Consider the following 18,687-nt stretch of genomic DNA (forward strand, 5'->3'; position numbering starts at 1 on the left):
TGTGTGGTTTCCATGCAAACGCAGTCCAAATGTGTCGCTGATGGAACTGGAGTGATGAGTGGGATGCATGAAGTGACATGCAGGCACTGTGATCATCAGCACACATTTTTTATTTATTTTTTTTATTTCTCAGGCCAGGATTTTATCCGAAACGGAAGGGGAAAGTTGCACGTTTGTTATATCGTATATTCATGTGTGTCAAGCTTTGTCAGGAAAAAAAAGGTTCACGTCAGTTAAACAAGCACAAAATGCCTTTGAAATAGAAAGTTGCATGTCTGTAAATTAAAAAATCCAGTTAGAGGCCAATTCTGGATTCATTAATGTGCATTTTTTTTTCTTCAGATTTAATTAAGACGTAAAACTCGGTTGAGATTTGAATTGTTTCATTTCTTCAAAACAATCTATGGATCAAAACCCATTTTGGAATTTTCTTCCTACATTTTCCCACACGTTGACTCACCAGGATTGCAATCCAGTTAAATAACCCCCCCCCCAATCACTTAATTTGCCATTTTTCAATATTGGCTTAGAAAGCTGACAGAAAAGTCTTACGATCGTGTATGTCCTGTCACGAAACAAAAGCCAATCAACTTGCTTTAAAAAAAAAAAAAAAAAAAAAAAACTATATGGGTCTCTGTGCTGATCTCTCAGGTGCAAACCAGTGAAACGAGTTTGGCAAGCGCACGCGATCAAATTTAACTTTCAGCACTTTCTGTCATCTTCCGCCCAAAGCTCAGTTGAATCGAATTGTGCAAATAAGCAGCAATGTGACATTTGAGAACAAATGTATAGTGTTAAGCGAGACATTTATCAAAAGGACTGAGCTCTTTAAAATGTATGCTGCGACAGTTTGAGCAAAGCTGTCCTCTCATCTATCCTTATTCTTCTCCCCTGCTGAGCTCTCGGCGCTGCTTTCGAACACTAATTAAAGTATTAGGAATGCTGATGATGGGACTGATAATAATAACAATAATAACATCAACAACAAGTGCCGCTTAAGCTATTAACATAATCACCCCCCTACCCTGCACCCCCCCTCTCCATCATATACATGCCATTAGCATATCATTAAAGTAAATTTTCTTCAGTGACTTTATCGAATTTGTTCTTTTTCTTTTTTTTCCCGCGGCAAGCGGGATGGAAAAGAGTCGTCTCGTCGTCCGTGCACGCACATCGTGAAGGCGACCATCGCAAAGTCAAAATGAGCTCCTTCACAAACATTTCCTCTCAGGATTTGCATTTGAATAATTTGATTTTTGTTCTTCGTGTGGGATTCGCTGCATAATCGGTGAACAGTGACAGAAAATTCACTTGTTTTTTTTTTATACAAGGTGCAAATATTGCAGAATTATATGAAATGATAGTCATGTTGAGTTTTATTTACCTTTTTTTCAATATTATGCTTTAATTTATGAATTATGATTTTTAAAATGTTGTCTATATACATATATAATTTTTTTTTATTAAACAGCTGTTCCGCTTAAACCTCGCTATCTAGAATATTTAACATTCTTCGAAGAGTAAATATTTTTTGAAAAATTCAAACGCTGATGGAAATGCTGCGTATTTGCACCTTTTAAAACCATCATTTCAAAATAATTCTTGTACTTAATTTAACAAATAGTAGCACGTTGTCCTTTTATTCCCTTGTTTTTATTTTCAACAAATTCTTAAGTGAGAGAACGCGAGCAGCAGAAAGAGCAATAGAGAGAGTGAAGCTGACTGGTGGGAGGGAAAAAGGAGGAGGGGGTCGACCAAAGAGAGATTGCGTAAATTAAAATCCTTTTAATCTCCTTATAAAATCATTTACTTAATTCATCTGTCAGGGCATGTCAATATGTGCCGCGCTGATTTGTTGGCTGTGTGTTTGTGTGTGTATGCGTGTGTGTTTGAACCACTGCTGGCCTGAATGAGAAGGTGTTCCTCCTTTTTTTTATTTTTTTCATGTGTCCGCTCGCCTGTCCCTCTGTCCCGATGGCATTTGTTTGCTGTCAGGTTTTTTTTCCCTCACATCCACTCACACACACACACACACACACACACACACACAAGCGGCGGCCCTCGGTGGGGTGTGAAGGGTCCGAGCATTCCGGCAGTAATTTGGTCCCCGTAAAGCGCGGGAGGGAGAGATGTAAAGGAGTCAGACATGGAGGGAAAGGGAAAAAGAAGAAGAGAGGGTGGGGGTGGCTGCTTTTGTCTGACACCCCCGCTCTTAGCCTTAGTGGTCTGCCGGACGCATGAGCGCACACATGGCTGCACACACACACACACACCCCTTCTGGAACATGCTCTCCAATGCGCTTCTGCATGGTTCGGGCTATGAAAAGTCACACTTTGTGTTTGTCTATCAAGACGCTCAAACGACACAGCAAGACAAGCCTTGATGATGTGCATTTGACCCTCAATCAATCAGCATGCGCGTGTGTGTCACGGGGTGTGCGTGGGGGTGTGCGTGTCGGTGCGTGTGTGTGTCGGGGTGTGTGTGTGTGTGTGTCATGGGTCAATGGCGGCCTTGATGTGTTGAAAGAGCAGTGTGTGGGGACTGTACCAGCTGTGACACACACTCACCGCAATTAGCCGTGAGACTGCAGCCAAGCCAAACGTGTGTGCGTGGGTGTGCGTGCGTGCGTGTGTGAGTGTGTTTTGTGTGATTGAATGCCAAAGAGCTGATTGAAAGAACACAGAGCGAGAGAGTGATGTATAGTGAGGGGCAATCCCGCTCGTCGTCCCCCCCCCCTCCCACTCCCGCACCCCTTGTAACCCGCTCCCCTTCCTTCCTTTCCACATCTGCTTCAATCCGCATCCATCGGTCCGGCCGATCCATACCTCGCATTGTGCGTTCGTTATTATCGCTATTATCGCGATCTATCAAGTCATTTGTGGCTCCTCTGAGAAGGATTCTGCTTACCTTCCACGTATTGACTGCTTTGAATGAGATTTGCACGTCATTTCTTCGTTTAGCAGGTAATGCGGGAGGAAAGGCTTTTCTTCAGCCCCCTCGTGCTTGCGATACATTTGAAATGATCACGAGTGGAGTTCGGATTACCTTTGCCAAAGCAGCAAAGTCGCAATATGTGGGGAAAAAGTAATTTTCTAAAAGCATCATAATGGTTTATGAAAAAAAAGGGAAAGTTTATAGTACGTTTATTAATTTTTTTTAAATAATTTCTAAAAAAATATTTTTACAAGTATTTCACCCGCACGCACATTTCAGTGTGATATTTGTTAGCCGTAAAACTTATTAAGAGGTGGAAAATCCAACAATTTTGGTGCAAGTTTTGAATGAACAAAGCAAGACTGGCCCTTTTTATTCATAGATTGTGCAATTGCATTTAATTTTCATGCATCTGATCCCGCTTGTCCAGGTGCCCTTGAGCAAGGCTCTGCCATCTCTCTATACTCTGTCATGCACACAACACAAAGATACAGCGGACTAACATTACATACACAGTGTAAAATAAAGTACAACTTTATTGTCACAATTTGGCATCTCACAATTAGCAGCGATGACGATATTACTAAAAGGTCAATCTATTTATAGAACACGCTATTCACATTTTTGGAGTATCTCCGATTATGTAGTACTTTGATGCCATTATTCGCAATTGGATATCAATGAGTGTCTCCCAAATGTAGGACAAATTTGCGGCTTAATGTGAAAATCAAGTGGTGAGTGTATGATAAAGTGCGCACATTCGTGCGTGCGTGTGTGTTTATCATGTGATGCTCAGGGCTTGTAACGCTGGCCCTAATGGGAGGAGACAGCGCAGACTGGGCCACAATAGAACAAATTTAGATGGAGAGGTGGCGTCTGTGAGGGAATGCAGGTGAGACAGAGGAAGAGAGGAGATTCAAAGGTCCTGCCTTGTATGATTCAGTTGTCGGGTTATGTGCGTAAAGTGGGGCGGGGAGAGAGGGGGGGGGGTGTTTTATTCGAAAGGGGAGGAGAGTGAAAAGAAATGGATGACCATGCCACCTGCAGAGTGACAGTGAAATATTCCCGCGCTCATCCTAGCATCATGCTTCATGTGGCAGACGCACGTCTCAGTTTAGATGCTTTTTCCTTTCCTCGCTCAAAATCTTTTGCACTTTTCTGTCCCCCCCCACCCCCCCATTGAGTCAAAATGAATCATTGTAGTCAGCTCGTCGGAGTAGAGGAGGATTGAAAAATAACGCACTTGAATGACTAAATGCCATATTAAATGTTTAATATTGCAAATAAAAAAAAAAAGTGAACTTCCAATGCAAAAAAGAAGCTGACGGATTATTTTCCTCGCTCTTTATCAACATTCAAGTCTTGAAATCAAGTTCAGTTCTCTTGTATGTGTGAATATACATGATGCCGTTCTTAAATTAATAATTTAAGAATAATCCTGCTGCTTTTAGTCACTACCAACAACCAAAAATCTATGTTTTTTCCCACCTTTGGAATTCCGTGCCATGTTTGTGAAATATCTAGTATTTTATTAATATGATTAATGGAAGTTAAAAAAAATTTCTTTTTTTGTTTATATTCACCATAAATAAGCCCTAAAAAGGATTATGCATACGCTTCACCCACAAATTCTCTGTATAAATATTTTTTTCTTCAATTACAGCCAAAATAAGACTTCTAAAATTGGCCATTTAAATAAAGTGTGACACAATGTCGATCCAGGCGGCAATTGTTCGCACCGTGTGCCCTCAGGAGGCCTCGTCGCAGGTGATCCAAAAGTCTTCTTCACTTGCGTATAATTTATCTCTCCCATTCTTCCTCCGCCATTTACCTCCCAACACGCACACCCTCCTAAACCTTCGCCTCCTCCTCCTCCTCCCCTCCGGCCGGTCGGCCCCTCCCTTGCTTAGCTGTCACCTTTCGGCACCCGCTCAGTCCCTATTAAGAACGACAGCCCATCTGCCGCCTGCCCCGCTAACAGCTCCCGTCGCTAACGTGTACACACAAGTGCATCCGCTCACTCAAACACACGCACGCACGCACGCAGACACACACGCTCACCACACATGCCTACAGGATACTGATTTGAGCCCCATCTGCCCTGATGCAGACACCAGAACAACATGGTCGCACACCTTTGGAGATGAATTTGTGAACCTTTGTGATTATCATGCATAATAATCTGTATTTTTTTCCACTAACATTAGCAGGGCGCGCATACGTAAACCACTGCAGTGACGCACTTTTTTTTTTTTCCATGTTCCTCTCGAGTTTTCAAATTGTATGAACGCCGTAAAACGTACACTTAGGGAAGTATTGGCATTTGAGCGTTTTTTTTTTTTGTTTGCTTTAATTGTTTGAAGTCATAACTTGAAAATATTAGTCAACACCAAAACATGCTGGTGCAGAGCAACGTTAGACTCTTTTTATTTAAATTTCATATGTAATACATTATGACGTCCTATTTTCATTTAAAAGGCAAAATAGCAACTTTTCAATTTTCTTCCTGTTCCCGGGAACAATATTAACATTGAGAGCCAGTTTTAATAATAATACCATTTGTATTCTGCAGTAATATTGTATTTCACATGTGATGACATCACAGTGTCGAGCAGGGTAATTAGAGTGCAGTCTTTTTGTGTTTGCGTGGGGGTGTGCGTGCGTGTGTGCGTGTGTGTGTGTGTGTGTGTGTTGTGCGCGATGGTGCAATGGCATTTGTTTCCTTCAGGGGTAGGTGCCTTTTGCATTAGTAAGAATGGCAACTGTCTCATCAATCACTACATCTGCATGTCACACACGCACACGCACGCACACACGCACGCGCACACCCCACCATGGTCATTCTATTCACAGATGGGCCAGCGACACATGAGCGACTCACCGAGCCTCCTACACACACACACACACACACACCCACACACCCCCACACACACTCTCATATGCACAGTGTAGTCTAGGCTGGAATAGGATGAGCAGAATCAGTTCACAATTGCTTTTTACGAAGAGCAATTTTAGATATTTTTTATTTGATTGTTTTAAATGCAGCACGAATGAAAATAAATAAATAAAAATAATTATAAATATATATATATATATATATATATATATATATACGAAATTAACATGTTTCTGCCTTTTTGCATTTTCCGCTGCCTCATAAGGGCAGCAATGGGATTTGAACCAGCAACCCTACTGTACTGGAACTGCCTCTGTTGGCGATGACAACCAGGAGACTCTCAAGTGTAAAAAAAAAAAAAAAAAAAAAAGCACTATGAAGTGTTTTCTGTCTATATAGCATTGTGACATGGCAAGCAAAGCCAATAAGAGTGTGGAGCAGCAAAATATCGATTGGTCCTATTCACCAGAGTGGAACTAAAACCAACAAATTACACAACCCCACCCTCCACCTTTCACTCTCTACATGGAGGGAGGGGAGGTGGGCTTTCGGGGGTGGCTTCTGGATTGCTCTGGTCCTCGCTTACTTGCACTCTAGTTACCGTTCGCAATATTAGGTACACCCACCAAGATTCATTCATTTTTTTACTATGTTTATTATTGTAGTTTGTCGTGGTATAAAACTGTAACATAGGTATGACGTAGACCTACTTTTTACATTTTTTCAACGTCAGCGAATGTCTCTTTTGTTCCTCTTTCGTGGCCTGTCTGTTATAATCAATTAAGTTATTAGCAAAGGAGAATTTTGATTGCATTGACTGCGGTGACCTTATCATTCCAGCGACAACCTCTCCCCTGACACCGCACTGCCTTTGATTTCACACTTGGTGCGTCACCCTCCGGGGCTTTTTGCTTTTTAGTCCCACCGTCTGATGGCCTTATTCACAGCGAGAGCAGCCTCAACCGGGCAGCCTGGTTGACATGAGCGCATATTGACACGTTTGTCGCATGTTTGCCATTTGTGGTCATTGTGTGGTTTTCAATGATACGTCCCTGTTTAAATCCTTAAAATTCATTTTATTTTAGACAGATGTGCGGAGTTACTTTGTAAGATCAGGTGAATGTGCACCCTTGACAGTCATGATTACAATTTGACTTCCATTTCTGTTTACATACTGTACTGAAATTGCTGTTTATTGCTGCACCAAATAGCATCATTGCTTAAGTTTTTTTTTTTTTAAACAATGAAAAATAATCTAAACATATTCCAACAAACAAAAAGAGTCCAGTTGATTGAAACTTTTGAGATTGAGATCCCCCCCCAAGAAAAAAGATAGTTTTAGTAATATTGTGACCGCACATTAAAAATGACTTATGCAACTTTGCTTTTAGAATGCAATTTTTGATCCACAAGATCTGCATCATTTTGCAGAAAAATATCTGATCAAAAATGTCACTGCTGTCTTCCAGAATGAACTTATCGAAGGGCCCACTGGTGAACAGCAGCACTGACGACAGCTCCAAGTCAACGTACGGTAAATGCGGCGCTGGCGCCTGGAGGATGCACCAGAGCTACGAGCCCCTCGAGGCCAACCACATGAGAGACCCACATGCCCTCTACAACCCAAGGTAACACCCACAATAAGACATCTTCTTGTCAGCCCTTTTCTGCACCGCACCAATTATATTACGCCCTCGTAGCTTTGTTGTTGAAATGACATTTTGCATCTAAGTCATTTTGGCGTAATAACGCTGTACACGGGTGGACAATTAACAATTGAGAAGTGTCAGAAATGTTCCAGGACTGATGTGGTTTTTGAATCGTAATTAAAAGTTTGGAGTCTAAAACACTTTCCCAGCATTTTTGCCAAATCTTCATCCCCCCCCCGGAAGGCAAAAATGCCGGGTAGGGTGAGTACTGAGGTTGCTCCCGCACGATGACGGCAAGGAACTGTCAGATGCTCAGAGCAGCGTGATCAAGCGCAGCCATAATGAAGCAGCCGGCCCACATTGAGGGGATAAATCGTATTTATATCTTTGGTGACACCGGCCCTGCAACGTTTCTGACACATCCCATAAAGTTAGCCGAAGAAAATTGCCAGATTAATTACAATTAGGTGTATAAAGGTGCAGGTTCACGGATTAATTTCCACCGTTTCGACTACTCGCCAGAATCATAATGGTACAACCCATCTGAGAACCAGGAAGAATTTTATTCTCTTTGGTTTGGCCTCATTAGAAGTCTGAAGTATGATTGGTCATTACAATATTTTCAGAAAGAACAAACAAATCTATAATATAATGTAAAGTCGAGAGAAAACTCCGGAACACAACTTGATTATTCCCACCGTTATTATGTTAAGAGAATATTTTTCCATATGATGTGGGACATCATAAGAAAGTGGGCTTCATTTTCAGCCTCAAGGACAAGTCAGTTAGACAAATAAGCCTTAAAACAAACTTTAAGTAACTCCAACCAAGTGAAATGAAACTGTGGGCTTCCATATTTAGAAGCACAACTGTAAATACGCCACTTGTTTCATGTCTAAACACAGAGAGCACATTCCTCGTCCTCTCCGGCTGCCTGATGTTTCTCTCTCGTTCAGTCTTTTAATCATTCCGAGTTTGTGTGGCGACGCCATAGAGATGCCATATTCTCATTGTAAGTATGAGATTTGCTCCTAATTAGCAATCTATGGTTTTATCGCGTTGCGGGATTTATGCATACGTTGTATGACCTGTCATTGCAGCTTGTGGTCTTCGTTGCTACCGAAAACCTCGTTGCTCTCATCGGGCTGTAATTGTGATTTTATCTTTTTATTTTAAATTTTTTTCATGACATGAAAATCTGTCAATTATCTACAACCTGTTGCCATGCTATCGATAAAAGACTATATCGTCCGGCTGAAACTTGCAAAGCCCTTCAGTTTTAAGTGTGTGTCAACGCGCGCGCATTTGTGTGTGTTTGTGTTTGTGTGTAGACTGGAAGTCTTAGGCCAATAGGATTTCAGGGTTAGTCTGGGTCAAGCCAATTAGAGGTCTGGCGAGCCTTTCTCACGCAGTCTCTCAGCCAATCACGGAGGCGAGCGCTATACAAGCACCCTCTGTCTGTGTGTGTGCGTGCGTGCTTAGACACAAACACTGTATTCAATTATAATATATATTAAATATTGAAGTCAAAACATACTTTAAATTATTAGTCACTTCATCACATACAATCAAAATATGTCCAAATTTTGATTGAGCTGTTTCTAATATTTTGCCCCTCATGTGGAAAGAAATAAGGTATTACCAAATTATTATACTATTCGGACCTTGAAACAGAAGCTTAAGTCAATTATATGAATATTCCCGATATTAAATTATTATCTGCTTTCATAATGTTTTATTAAAAATGAATTTTCTGGTTTTACATTCACACCCGAGCAGAAGGCCAGCATCAGCTCGCATGAGCACTCATGTCAGGGTGTGCGAGCTCCGACTGTGTTGATGGAATTTATTTACACTGTTTATAATACACACACACACGCACGCAAACACTCGCACACGCACACTGTAATTTCTGCACGTAAGGTTCGACATTATAAACGGATCCGAAATGAAATTATAGATTGTGAGCCCTTGATAATTCATTTTGTCGAGCTTTTAGAAAACACAAAATATCTTAATATATGAAAAACAGTGGTTGATATACTTAGATATGTTATTTTTGTTGGATTGAATATTTTCTTCTATTTTAACATATTTTCAGGGGGTGCCATGAAGTTGAAAGTTAATTTTTGGGGGTATATGTTTAATTTGTGTTTGGAGTTCTGCTGTTTTCGTTGGACGACAACAATATTCTTCCCCATTTTATTTAGGCCATCAAACCATGGGAATGTGATTAATGTCAGCCAGCCATGCGCCACTGGCACACACACACACACCCCCCCACACACACACACACACACCCCATACACACATTGACTTGCTGTAAACTGAGCCCAATGTAATCATAATGATAAAGCAGATTGCCTTAACACACAGATGGGCCTCACAACAGCTCCGCGAGCATGCATGTGCGCATGCGAATGTGCGTGTGTGTTTGCGTGCGCGTGTGTGTTTGTGTGTCTGTGGACAACGCTGATTGGATTGCAGATTTATAGAAGAGGATTACTCGCGGAGCAGAGAGAGAGCGAGAGGGAGAAAGAGAGAGACCGACTTTCAGACACTCACCTCTCATTAACTTCCACCCCCCTCACCTCCGCTTGCGCGCACCCCCCCCCCCCCCCCACCCCAACAGAAACAAACATACACAGTGGAGGTCACATGTCAATGTATATGGCTCCTTGCAAAACAGTCGAGTAGTTCGGATGCAGCAGGCAGTGGCAGAGGCAGCGGGCCTTCCAACAAACCTGATTGTGAGTGGATGTGAATTAGATTCCTTAACAGATGGTGCGGACACCAAGCTCGAAGGTGCATGGGCCAAAGTGAGAGGAGGGAGGGAGGTGAGAGGAGGTGAGGGTGCAAGGGAGGTAAAAGCAGCAAGATCAGGGACAGAGAGGAGGAGGAATGTCAGCAGAATAGGACCATCATCATAAAATGTGCCGCAGCCAAATATACTGGATGTTGGTCACTGGTGAACATTTTTTTTTTACATTCTTCACCTTTATGAACCCAGAATCTCCTATTAATTATTGATATTGATATCTGCAGTACAACAGAGAGCTCCGAATAATAATTAAGATCAGCAGCAAACTGACTGTAAATGCTGCAAATATCTGAATTTTGTCAAATTGGAGGCATACATTTACTGAAATTTCCCTCCCTTAAAAGTACAAAAAAAACTCACAAAATGTTATCAATAGACAGTCACATTTTAATTTTTTTTTTTTATTCTTTTTTTTTTTTTTTTAGTAATAACATATTTTTTAATGTGTTTATAATGAGTGTGAATTATACGTGGATTTTTGCTCACGCCTTGCCCGGTCCCGATCCCCCTCGTGACTCGCAGGGTTTGGATTTAGTGCCAAAGACGTCCACCAAAACCAAACAATCCTACTTTGGATCAGTACCACACCTTAATAGGCTTAAATACACTGGATCCACACCAAATTGGAACCTGGAATTTCCTTACTATTAACATGCAACTCTAAATACAAACATCTGGAAAATTAATAAATATATATATATTTTTTTTTTTTTCAAAAAGATTTTTCCCCTTTCACAAAGGACTTTTTTTCTTGTTGTATCTGCCACTGTCTTTCCTATTACATATGGTTAAAGTATAGTTGGATACAGAGAGATGTTAAGTTGCGAGTGCAAAAGCTGGAGGACCCGAATGCAGGAGTCTCTAAAATAATGTACTTTCAAAAAAAAAAAAAAGGCCGACAAGGGTTGTGGCATAAAAAAAAACAATTATATTCTAAACAAATGAAAATTCAAAGTATCCAAAAAAAAATGCCTTGACAAAGGTCACAATGTACAAACCAGTACATCAAAGCAAACTGACGAGATGAGCAGCTACACCAGGACAAGCCACGAGTGGCCGGAGGGAGCTGATTGGTTGACACAAAGAGCAGGGCTGACGAGAACAGATGGAAACAAAAACCTAACAAGACATGACATAAAACAAAACTAAATCGAATCTGAACAACAAAAACATTTCCCACTAACCAGAGCTGTTTTGGTGGTTTTGTGCCTTGCTCAATGGCACCTCAGCATAAGCCCCTCCCCTCCCCAAACTTGTAAGCTTGTACACATTTTGCTCCCATTTTTTGGGTGTGATTGAGTAGTATTTATTATAAAACTTGTGTGAGTTTTCTCCATGTGCTCTCAATTGCTCCCACATTCTGAAAGTTTGCTGCTGAAATACCAGGTCACGGGTGTAAAACCCTGGATAGGCTCCACTTAAGCCGCCACCCTAACGAGGGCACTTATCGAAAATAAGTGGATAAAAGGAAAGGGAGAATATTCAGGGCAGACTTTCTAGATTTTGGGCCCGTGTGCCTTATTGTCCAGCGTTCTTCTGGTCGTCCCTGACTGTGATGGATAGGTGTGAATCATGGCAATCCTGTCGTGACAGCCCAATTTCCTCCAATCTGATCTGCTTAAAGAATTCAGCTCACTTGTGTCTCCTCGCCTACTTATCCTCTCCTGCACTCGGCCCCCCTCCTCATTGCCCCAAATGTACTCCCGTTTTACTGCGCACACTCAGCTCCTCGCTTTTACGGCCTCTTTCTCTCTCTCCCTCTCTCTCTCTCTCTCTCGTTTCCCTACACATTTCCTCCTTGTCGCTTCTCCACATCCTGCCCTCGCGCTCCCTCCCGTGTCACATTTGAAAGCCCTGTCATATTTACTGGAGTGGAAATCCTCTTTCACCATCTGCTTAATAAAAAAAAATGTGCTTTTAATCCGATTCGGGATATTTTGTTTTTTTAAAGTGCTTATTTTTTTATTATACTTGTGTGCAATTTCATCTGTTGCCCGGCTTTCTATCTGTCCAAGTGCGAGGAAGCGGGAAAAGAAATGTCACGGGGAGTGTGTGGAAAAGGCTGTTGCGCCACCAATACTTGATGATAATGCTTGGAATGCACACGTATATATATATATACGCACACACAACTACACAAACACTAACCTTGATTTGTGACCTTTCTTTTCTAAAAGAACCAGCCAATTTCCATCCTTTTATGCATCCGCATGTCCTTGCACTGTCAGCTGAACGCACACACATTACACGACTACTTATTTACATCAATTAGAGATTTATCCATTGAAGCATGTTAGTCGTTTTTCTCAGGGGATAAAGAATTTATGCCTTCCAGTATTGTCATATCGTCTTTTTCCATGTTTTCCTCCATGTTCAGATATTTGTTCTAACACTTTAAGTAATAAATGACAGTCGATGCTGTTTGTTAGCCTTTCAATGGTATTTTTCATTATGCGTTAGCATTAAGCTAGCAGGGTCATAACTTTAGAGGTTATCTGATTATTTTAAATAAAAATAAATAAAAAGTTCTTTGTTTTATGGTTAGCATAGCAGTCAACTTTCAACTGGGAGTGGCATTGAACGACTTGAAGCCTCGTTTTTGCAGAATTGTTCACCGCCTGCTATAAACTGCGGATTATTATGAATAGTCGAGTTGAGTTCACTGCAAACATACAGTTCTTAAGTTTGAGCTCACAAGTCAAAGGAAAAAAAAAAATCCAAATAACGGCTTTTATCTCAAGTCACCAATATATTCTCTTCAATTGGTATCTGTTTATTTTTTAATTGATTAATTACACTTCCGTGAAATATAGTTTGGCATTACGCTCTCCGAATACATTCTATGGGCTCATATAGGTGCAACATCAGTTTGAGAATATGAGATAATACTCACCTTAAAGAGGTAATCATTTGCCAAAGTACATTATTGTTGACGTATGGACAAAAAAAAAAAAACAGTTCTCTAATATTTTACGATTTTAAAATTATGTCTATGTTCCTAATATTGTACCCGTGAGCGCACATGTTCATTCCTCCTCTTTTTGAGGTTTTCAGCACCTTTCTTTGGCTGGACAACCACCCTCATGAGCACAATGACACCCAGCTGATAAAAAAGACAGAAAGAGGGGTTTTCAAGGAAAAGCTGAGGGGGGGGCAAAGGGAGAAAGCGAGAAGGGAGGGGTACATGGTGACAAAGATAGCAGCAGACAGCAACACATTTATCAGCTGGTGCTCACCAGAAAATGACCTAAATCATTACGATTCTCATCTGACAGTGTTTGAACCCCAAACAAGCTCCCCCCCCGCTCACGTGTTGACACACACACACACTGTCAAATCCAGCTCATCTTTTTGCAACACTCACACGCTAGAAAGCAGAATGTTTCCATTTGGAAATGTGGAAGAAAGCCTCCTCAGTGGGAGCGGTTTTAACATCTGCACCGCGTGACGACGGACTCAAAATTCCTCCGTCGCCGGCCGCTGTTTGGAAAGCTCATAATTCCTAATCAATAGCGTTTGGCTGAGCTTGCCCTGCGTGTGTGCGCACACCCCCGACCGCTCATCCATTCACTTGTGGAAAATGTGGGTGTGTAAACTTTACAAACCCCAGGATGCATCCTAATAGCCTCACTAGTGGGCCTCTTGTAAGTCTTAGCCCTCATCACAATTCACTGTGTGGTGTCTACATGTGCGTGTTTGTGTGTGTTTGTGCGCCTGCGTGTGTTAGTGTGTGCGCGTGATTCTGTCTAGCGTACGATACATTGTGTGGAGGGGGAGGGGGGGGTAGAAGATGTTACTTTTTATTTTTGCTTTGAAATTTTGGATTAAAAATGCTCAGTGTTGACAGCAAAATCCAAATAAGGTCACATCACAACAAGCTGCAGTTTGGCACATAGTGAACAATTTTCTCCCAGTTGATGCTAAGTGGCAAACTAATTATAAAACTAAAGTAATTACAAATTGTGCATGTGTGCTATCTTAATGGTTACCCTCTGCATAATGAATCAAATTGATACTTAACCCTTTTAGCAACAGAAATTTGAACACAAATGGTGGACCAACACATGTAGATAGACAGTCTAACCTGGCATATATTGTTTATCCTCTGCGAAGAGCAACTCGTAATTTCGCTTGATGAGTCAGTCATGACACTTTTCATTGTGTGTGTCTCTATGCTTGTAATACACTGCCTAGCGCAATGGAGGAGCACAATGTGAGTCTGGTGCACATTACTGGCCTTTCCATTCATTTCAATGGAGAAATTTGATGTGGTCATGGAACAATTCAATTTGTTCATCTATGTTTTAATGTAGAATATCTCTGAATGTTTTGAACGCCTGCGTTGCAACCACCGTCGCATGGTGCAGAATAATGCTGTGCCATAGTAGAAGTCCGTGAAAATGTACTCGCTGAGAATGAATCAACAGCACCCCTGCTGGTTGCACCCAAGTAATGCACGCCATTGCTTTTGTGCATCAAGCCAAATTACTCATTCACTGCCATTGACGGATATAGAAGCCAAAAAGTACATTCATTTTACCTAGGTCAGTCTTTGTCTTTGTATCCTTTTGAATGTCCAATACCTGTAAAGATTGATATTCATCACTCAGGAATATAACGTCACGCGTGCTGGCTTTACTGGTCGACAGCCCCATTGGGCAGAAAGCGTGTTGGCCATTATGGGATTGATTGTATGTAATCAGGGGTTTATTCTGCAGCCAATGAAGAGAATTACAGGTTTCCTGCACGCCTAACACTGTAACAATTGATCTGCTCCCCGGCGTGTGTGTTTGATGTGTGGTGGCGAGAGTGTGTTTGCGTGAGATGTAGAATTTGCAAGGAAAAGGCCCAAAAGATGGTAGAAAGAGGTCTCAGTAGGAGGGAAAGTGGTTTGAATCAACTCTCGCTGTTGGATTTTATTTTCCTCTCTTCACTTTTGTCCCGTCTAACAGCTATAATCATCTACAATTCTACACACTGTGACTCTATACAAATAAACAGAAGCTTGCACAGTGACATACCACCAAAATGTTGGTGCGCTTTTTTTTTTTTAACTCATGCTCCATTTGAGACTGCTGCGAAGAAGGAACTATCACAATTTGGAGCTTATGCAGTCGATAATCTTTTATTTATCAACCATAATCATTTTGCCAAAATAACTTAATGCTGAGAGAATAATACTTTTCAGAATCCCAATTTCCATATATATTTTTGTATTAGAAGTAAATACAGATACATTTTTGGCTGAAAGTTTTTCGTGAATTTGTTTATTTAAACATAACACTCCCTGTTCTCTTCTACTACTTGTTTAACCACAAATAATGCTTTTTTACTAGTTTGCACTGTCAAATCAGCTTTTTGTTTAGAACACTTTAAAAAAAAACAACCAGAACTGAATGAAAGTGCCATACACAAATAAAAGTGTAACATAAAACAAACATAAACAATTAAAAACAATAATACGATGGCAAATTAAAAAGAAATAATGATCCTGGTAAATAGATCATTTTTAATTGAAAATTATCTGCAAATGGTGTTTTGTTTTGTTTTGACGTTAGCTCCCAATAGAATACATTTAAATTTCTGCTCCATTAAAGAAATGCTAATGGTATATGAACCGTGTGAGATCTGCAGAATTATGCCAATTAGTGGAGGTAAAAGGAAACATGGTGAAGCAGCATTTAGCTGTTGCGCTGCATGCAAATGGAATGAGCTGTCAGCAGAACTAAACTCAGCTGCCTGGCTTTGTCTTGCCAAATCGACTCCATGGATGGATGGAAGGAGGATAAATGGTTGACTTTGCATTTCATGTCTTGCCTAAAGAAAAACAAGATTTTGTCAAACTGGCCCCTTGGGGCGACTTTCCAAAATTCTGCCTTCAGTCTTTCAGCATTCTTACAAAGGAGAAACATCAACTCGTCTGATAAAATCTTGTCTTTAACTGCATACGTCCAACGACAAACCCGGGCTGAGACGTTTTTCAGATAGACATAGTGTATAGTATACACTTGCCTGTGAACCACCAACAAGTGCAAGCCGGGTTGCTTTTGTGCATGCAGGTACCCTCACCCGCATTGAACTAACCAGCTGACAAGCAGTTCAGCAACCCTGCAACACAAGCCCCCGAAAAGGCAATTCAGCTTATTGATGAAATCATTTTATTCATTTGACTATGGAAATATAAAAGGACTTTCTTTGACTCCTCTCCTAGGCTCCTTTCTTTAATTCAATGCATTTCCCCTTCCTTCTTTCAATTCCAAAGCATTTGCTAGTATCATACAGATAGAATTGTGACAAGTTTTTTTTTTTTTTTTTTTTTTGCTTATTGGACTGAGCGTTCTTATCAGCATGGCGAGCACAATGCTTGGTGTGATGGAAAGGTATTAGCCAGCCTGCGGTGGCGACATTGTCAGCACTTCCTCTAATGCTTTCTTCAGCCTCTTTTGCTTTCCCTCGCTCCTCCCCCTCCTCCCCTCCACGCCTCCTTTTCTTCTTCGTATAGATTGGATTTTCGACTTATGTTTGTTCAATGCGTTTTCCTACAAGTGGTTTTCATCGACTTACCGTTATGTTAAAACAAAAGCGTCCGCGGGAACAATTTAGGCTTAGTTTTTTTTTTTTTTTTTTTTTTGTGTGGTGGCTGAGGGTTGGAGCACTTTTGCAGTTTTGCATATTCCTCTTATTTGAATGCTGATAGATGACTATCATCTCGGTTATTTTCATTGTGTCTCACAGGGGGAGTAGAAATTTTTGCTAATACTATTGAGTCAAAAATATTTTTCCCTCATGTGTGAATGCCGAGAGAAGAGGATTCTCATTAATGCTGGGTTATGAATTGCGAGGTCTGTTTCTCTAGTACACTTAAAAACACAAGCAATCACTAAGATGATAGAGTTATATATACAGTTGCACCTTGAGATAATTCATTCTGTGATCACACTCATAACTCAAAACATTTGTATCTCAAATCATATTTCCCCATTGAAATGAATGGAAATGCCATTAATCAGTTCCAAAAAATTAAAAAAGGGAAATAGCACTCTATAACAGGGTTCAACAACTTAGTGCCCCCAAGGGTCACATGCGTAGATCACGACTGCCTGTTCTAAAAATATGTCACCGATGATGGGACATTGTGATCGGCAAAAAAATAAAAAAATAAATGAAACAAAATCTTTTAATTTAAACATTACCAAGCAACCAATCAGATTGTTCTGGTGTCGACCGCTATGCTGCTCACAGCCAAGATATTATATTACTGTACGATTTGTAAAATATCTGGAGAATGTGATACAATGTTTTTTACTACATAATTTTTTTCCTGAAAAATCTCAAGTTTGTCCTTTTAGAACAGATTTTTGATTCGCTCAAGGGGATTTTTTTTTTTTTTTTCAGTTCCGGAATGCAAGTCAAAAACAGTTTGGAGTTGTTTTCCGACTCTTTTTGGAAGCCCCAGTCCAAGGACTTCATATAATAAATAGAGCGCGAGCAGCACGGAGACAGAGTGAGGCAGAGTGGCTCTAATACGATGATTGTACGTTTGCCTCTGCCAGTTGTCAGGCCGCTGCATCAGGCCGCCACTCTAATGACAGCTCGTCATGGCACGCCGGACCACCTTCACTCAGGACACCAAGACAAAACACTTGTTCCCTCCTTCTTCCGCTTATTTTCTCTCTTGCAAACATCGCTCTGTTCTCTCGATTACTTGCCATTCCCCCAAGAAGAGAAGGATAATACACAGACACAAAAGGAAAGGCAGGGAGAAAATAACAGGGATTGAGCTGGGAATGAAGACAAACTAGGCAGTAATCTTGCGTGTGTACGTATTGTCTCACACTAAAAGACAGTTAAATTGACCTGAATATTTGATGTCTACACATAACTTAGGAACTATGCTACATTGAGGGCACAACTGAAAATATATACAAACTGTCACTCCTTGTGAGTGAACGTAGTGCAGGATGGAAGTTTCTCAAACCAGGACTGGAGGTTGTTGTTTTGAATGGCAAAATCAGAGAAATATTTACTTAACAATGTGTTTATTATTGTGGTTGTAGTTGGATGTGTTAAAGTTAACTGCGTCAAGAGAATTGTTGCTATTGTACTTTATATGTTGGCCCAAACTTTCGGAAAAACAAGAAAATAAAGAGAAACATAAAATTCTTATTCAACTAAACGACGTCATTGTGATATGTGATGTTCTGTTTTATTTATCTAAATACATTAAAAATTGCTCACTAACATGGTGCGGAAAAAATACAAATATTACTATTATACTATAGTACTTTGTAGCAGCAGTTTGGCTTTTTATATGTATTTGATCTCAGGAAGTTTGGATGACAGATTGCGCAGCGTTTTCTAATTGGAAGCAGGTAAAGATTTGGAC

General features: G+C 40.7%; 1 protein-coding gene across 6 annotated transcripts in view; it reads left to right on the forward strand.

The window, feature by feature from the left end:
- esrrga (estrogen-related receptor gamma a) overlaps nt 1-18,687 on the forward strand; it is a 189,808-nt gene that overhangs the window by 111,693 nt on the left and 59,428 nt on the right. For 5 of the 6 annotated variants that reach the window (XM_088296136.1, XM_088296135.1, XM_088296139.1 and 2 more), the window contains one exon: nt 7,301-7,459. In XM_088296136.1, the coding sequence (XP_088152262.1) occupies nt 7,301-7,459 (159 nt within the window). Of the gene's footprint in view, nt 1-7,300; nt 7,460-8,408; nt 8,493-18,687 lie in introns of those variants that run through there. The other variant, XM_088296140.1, reaches the window with a different exon arrangement.

This window comes from Idiotropiscis lumnitzeri, chromosome 5 (genome assembly GCF_059441095.1).
Source record: "Idiotropiscis lumnitzeri isolate Australia: NSW breed Sydney's pygmy pipehorse chromosome 5, RoL_Ilum_1.0, whole genome shotgun sequence".
NCBI classification, from domain to species: Eukaryota; Metazoa; Chordata; class Actinopteri; order Syngnathiformes; family Syngnathidae; genus Idiotropiscis; species Idiotropiscis lumnitzeri.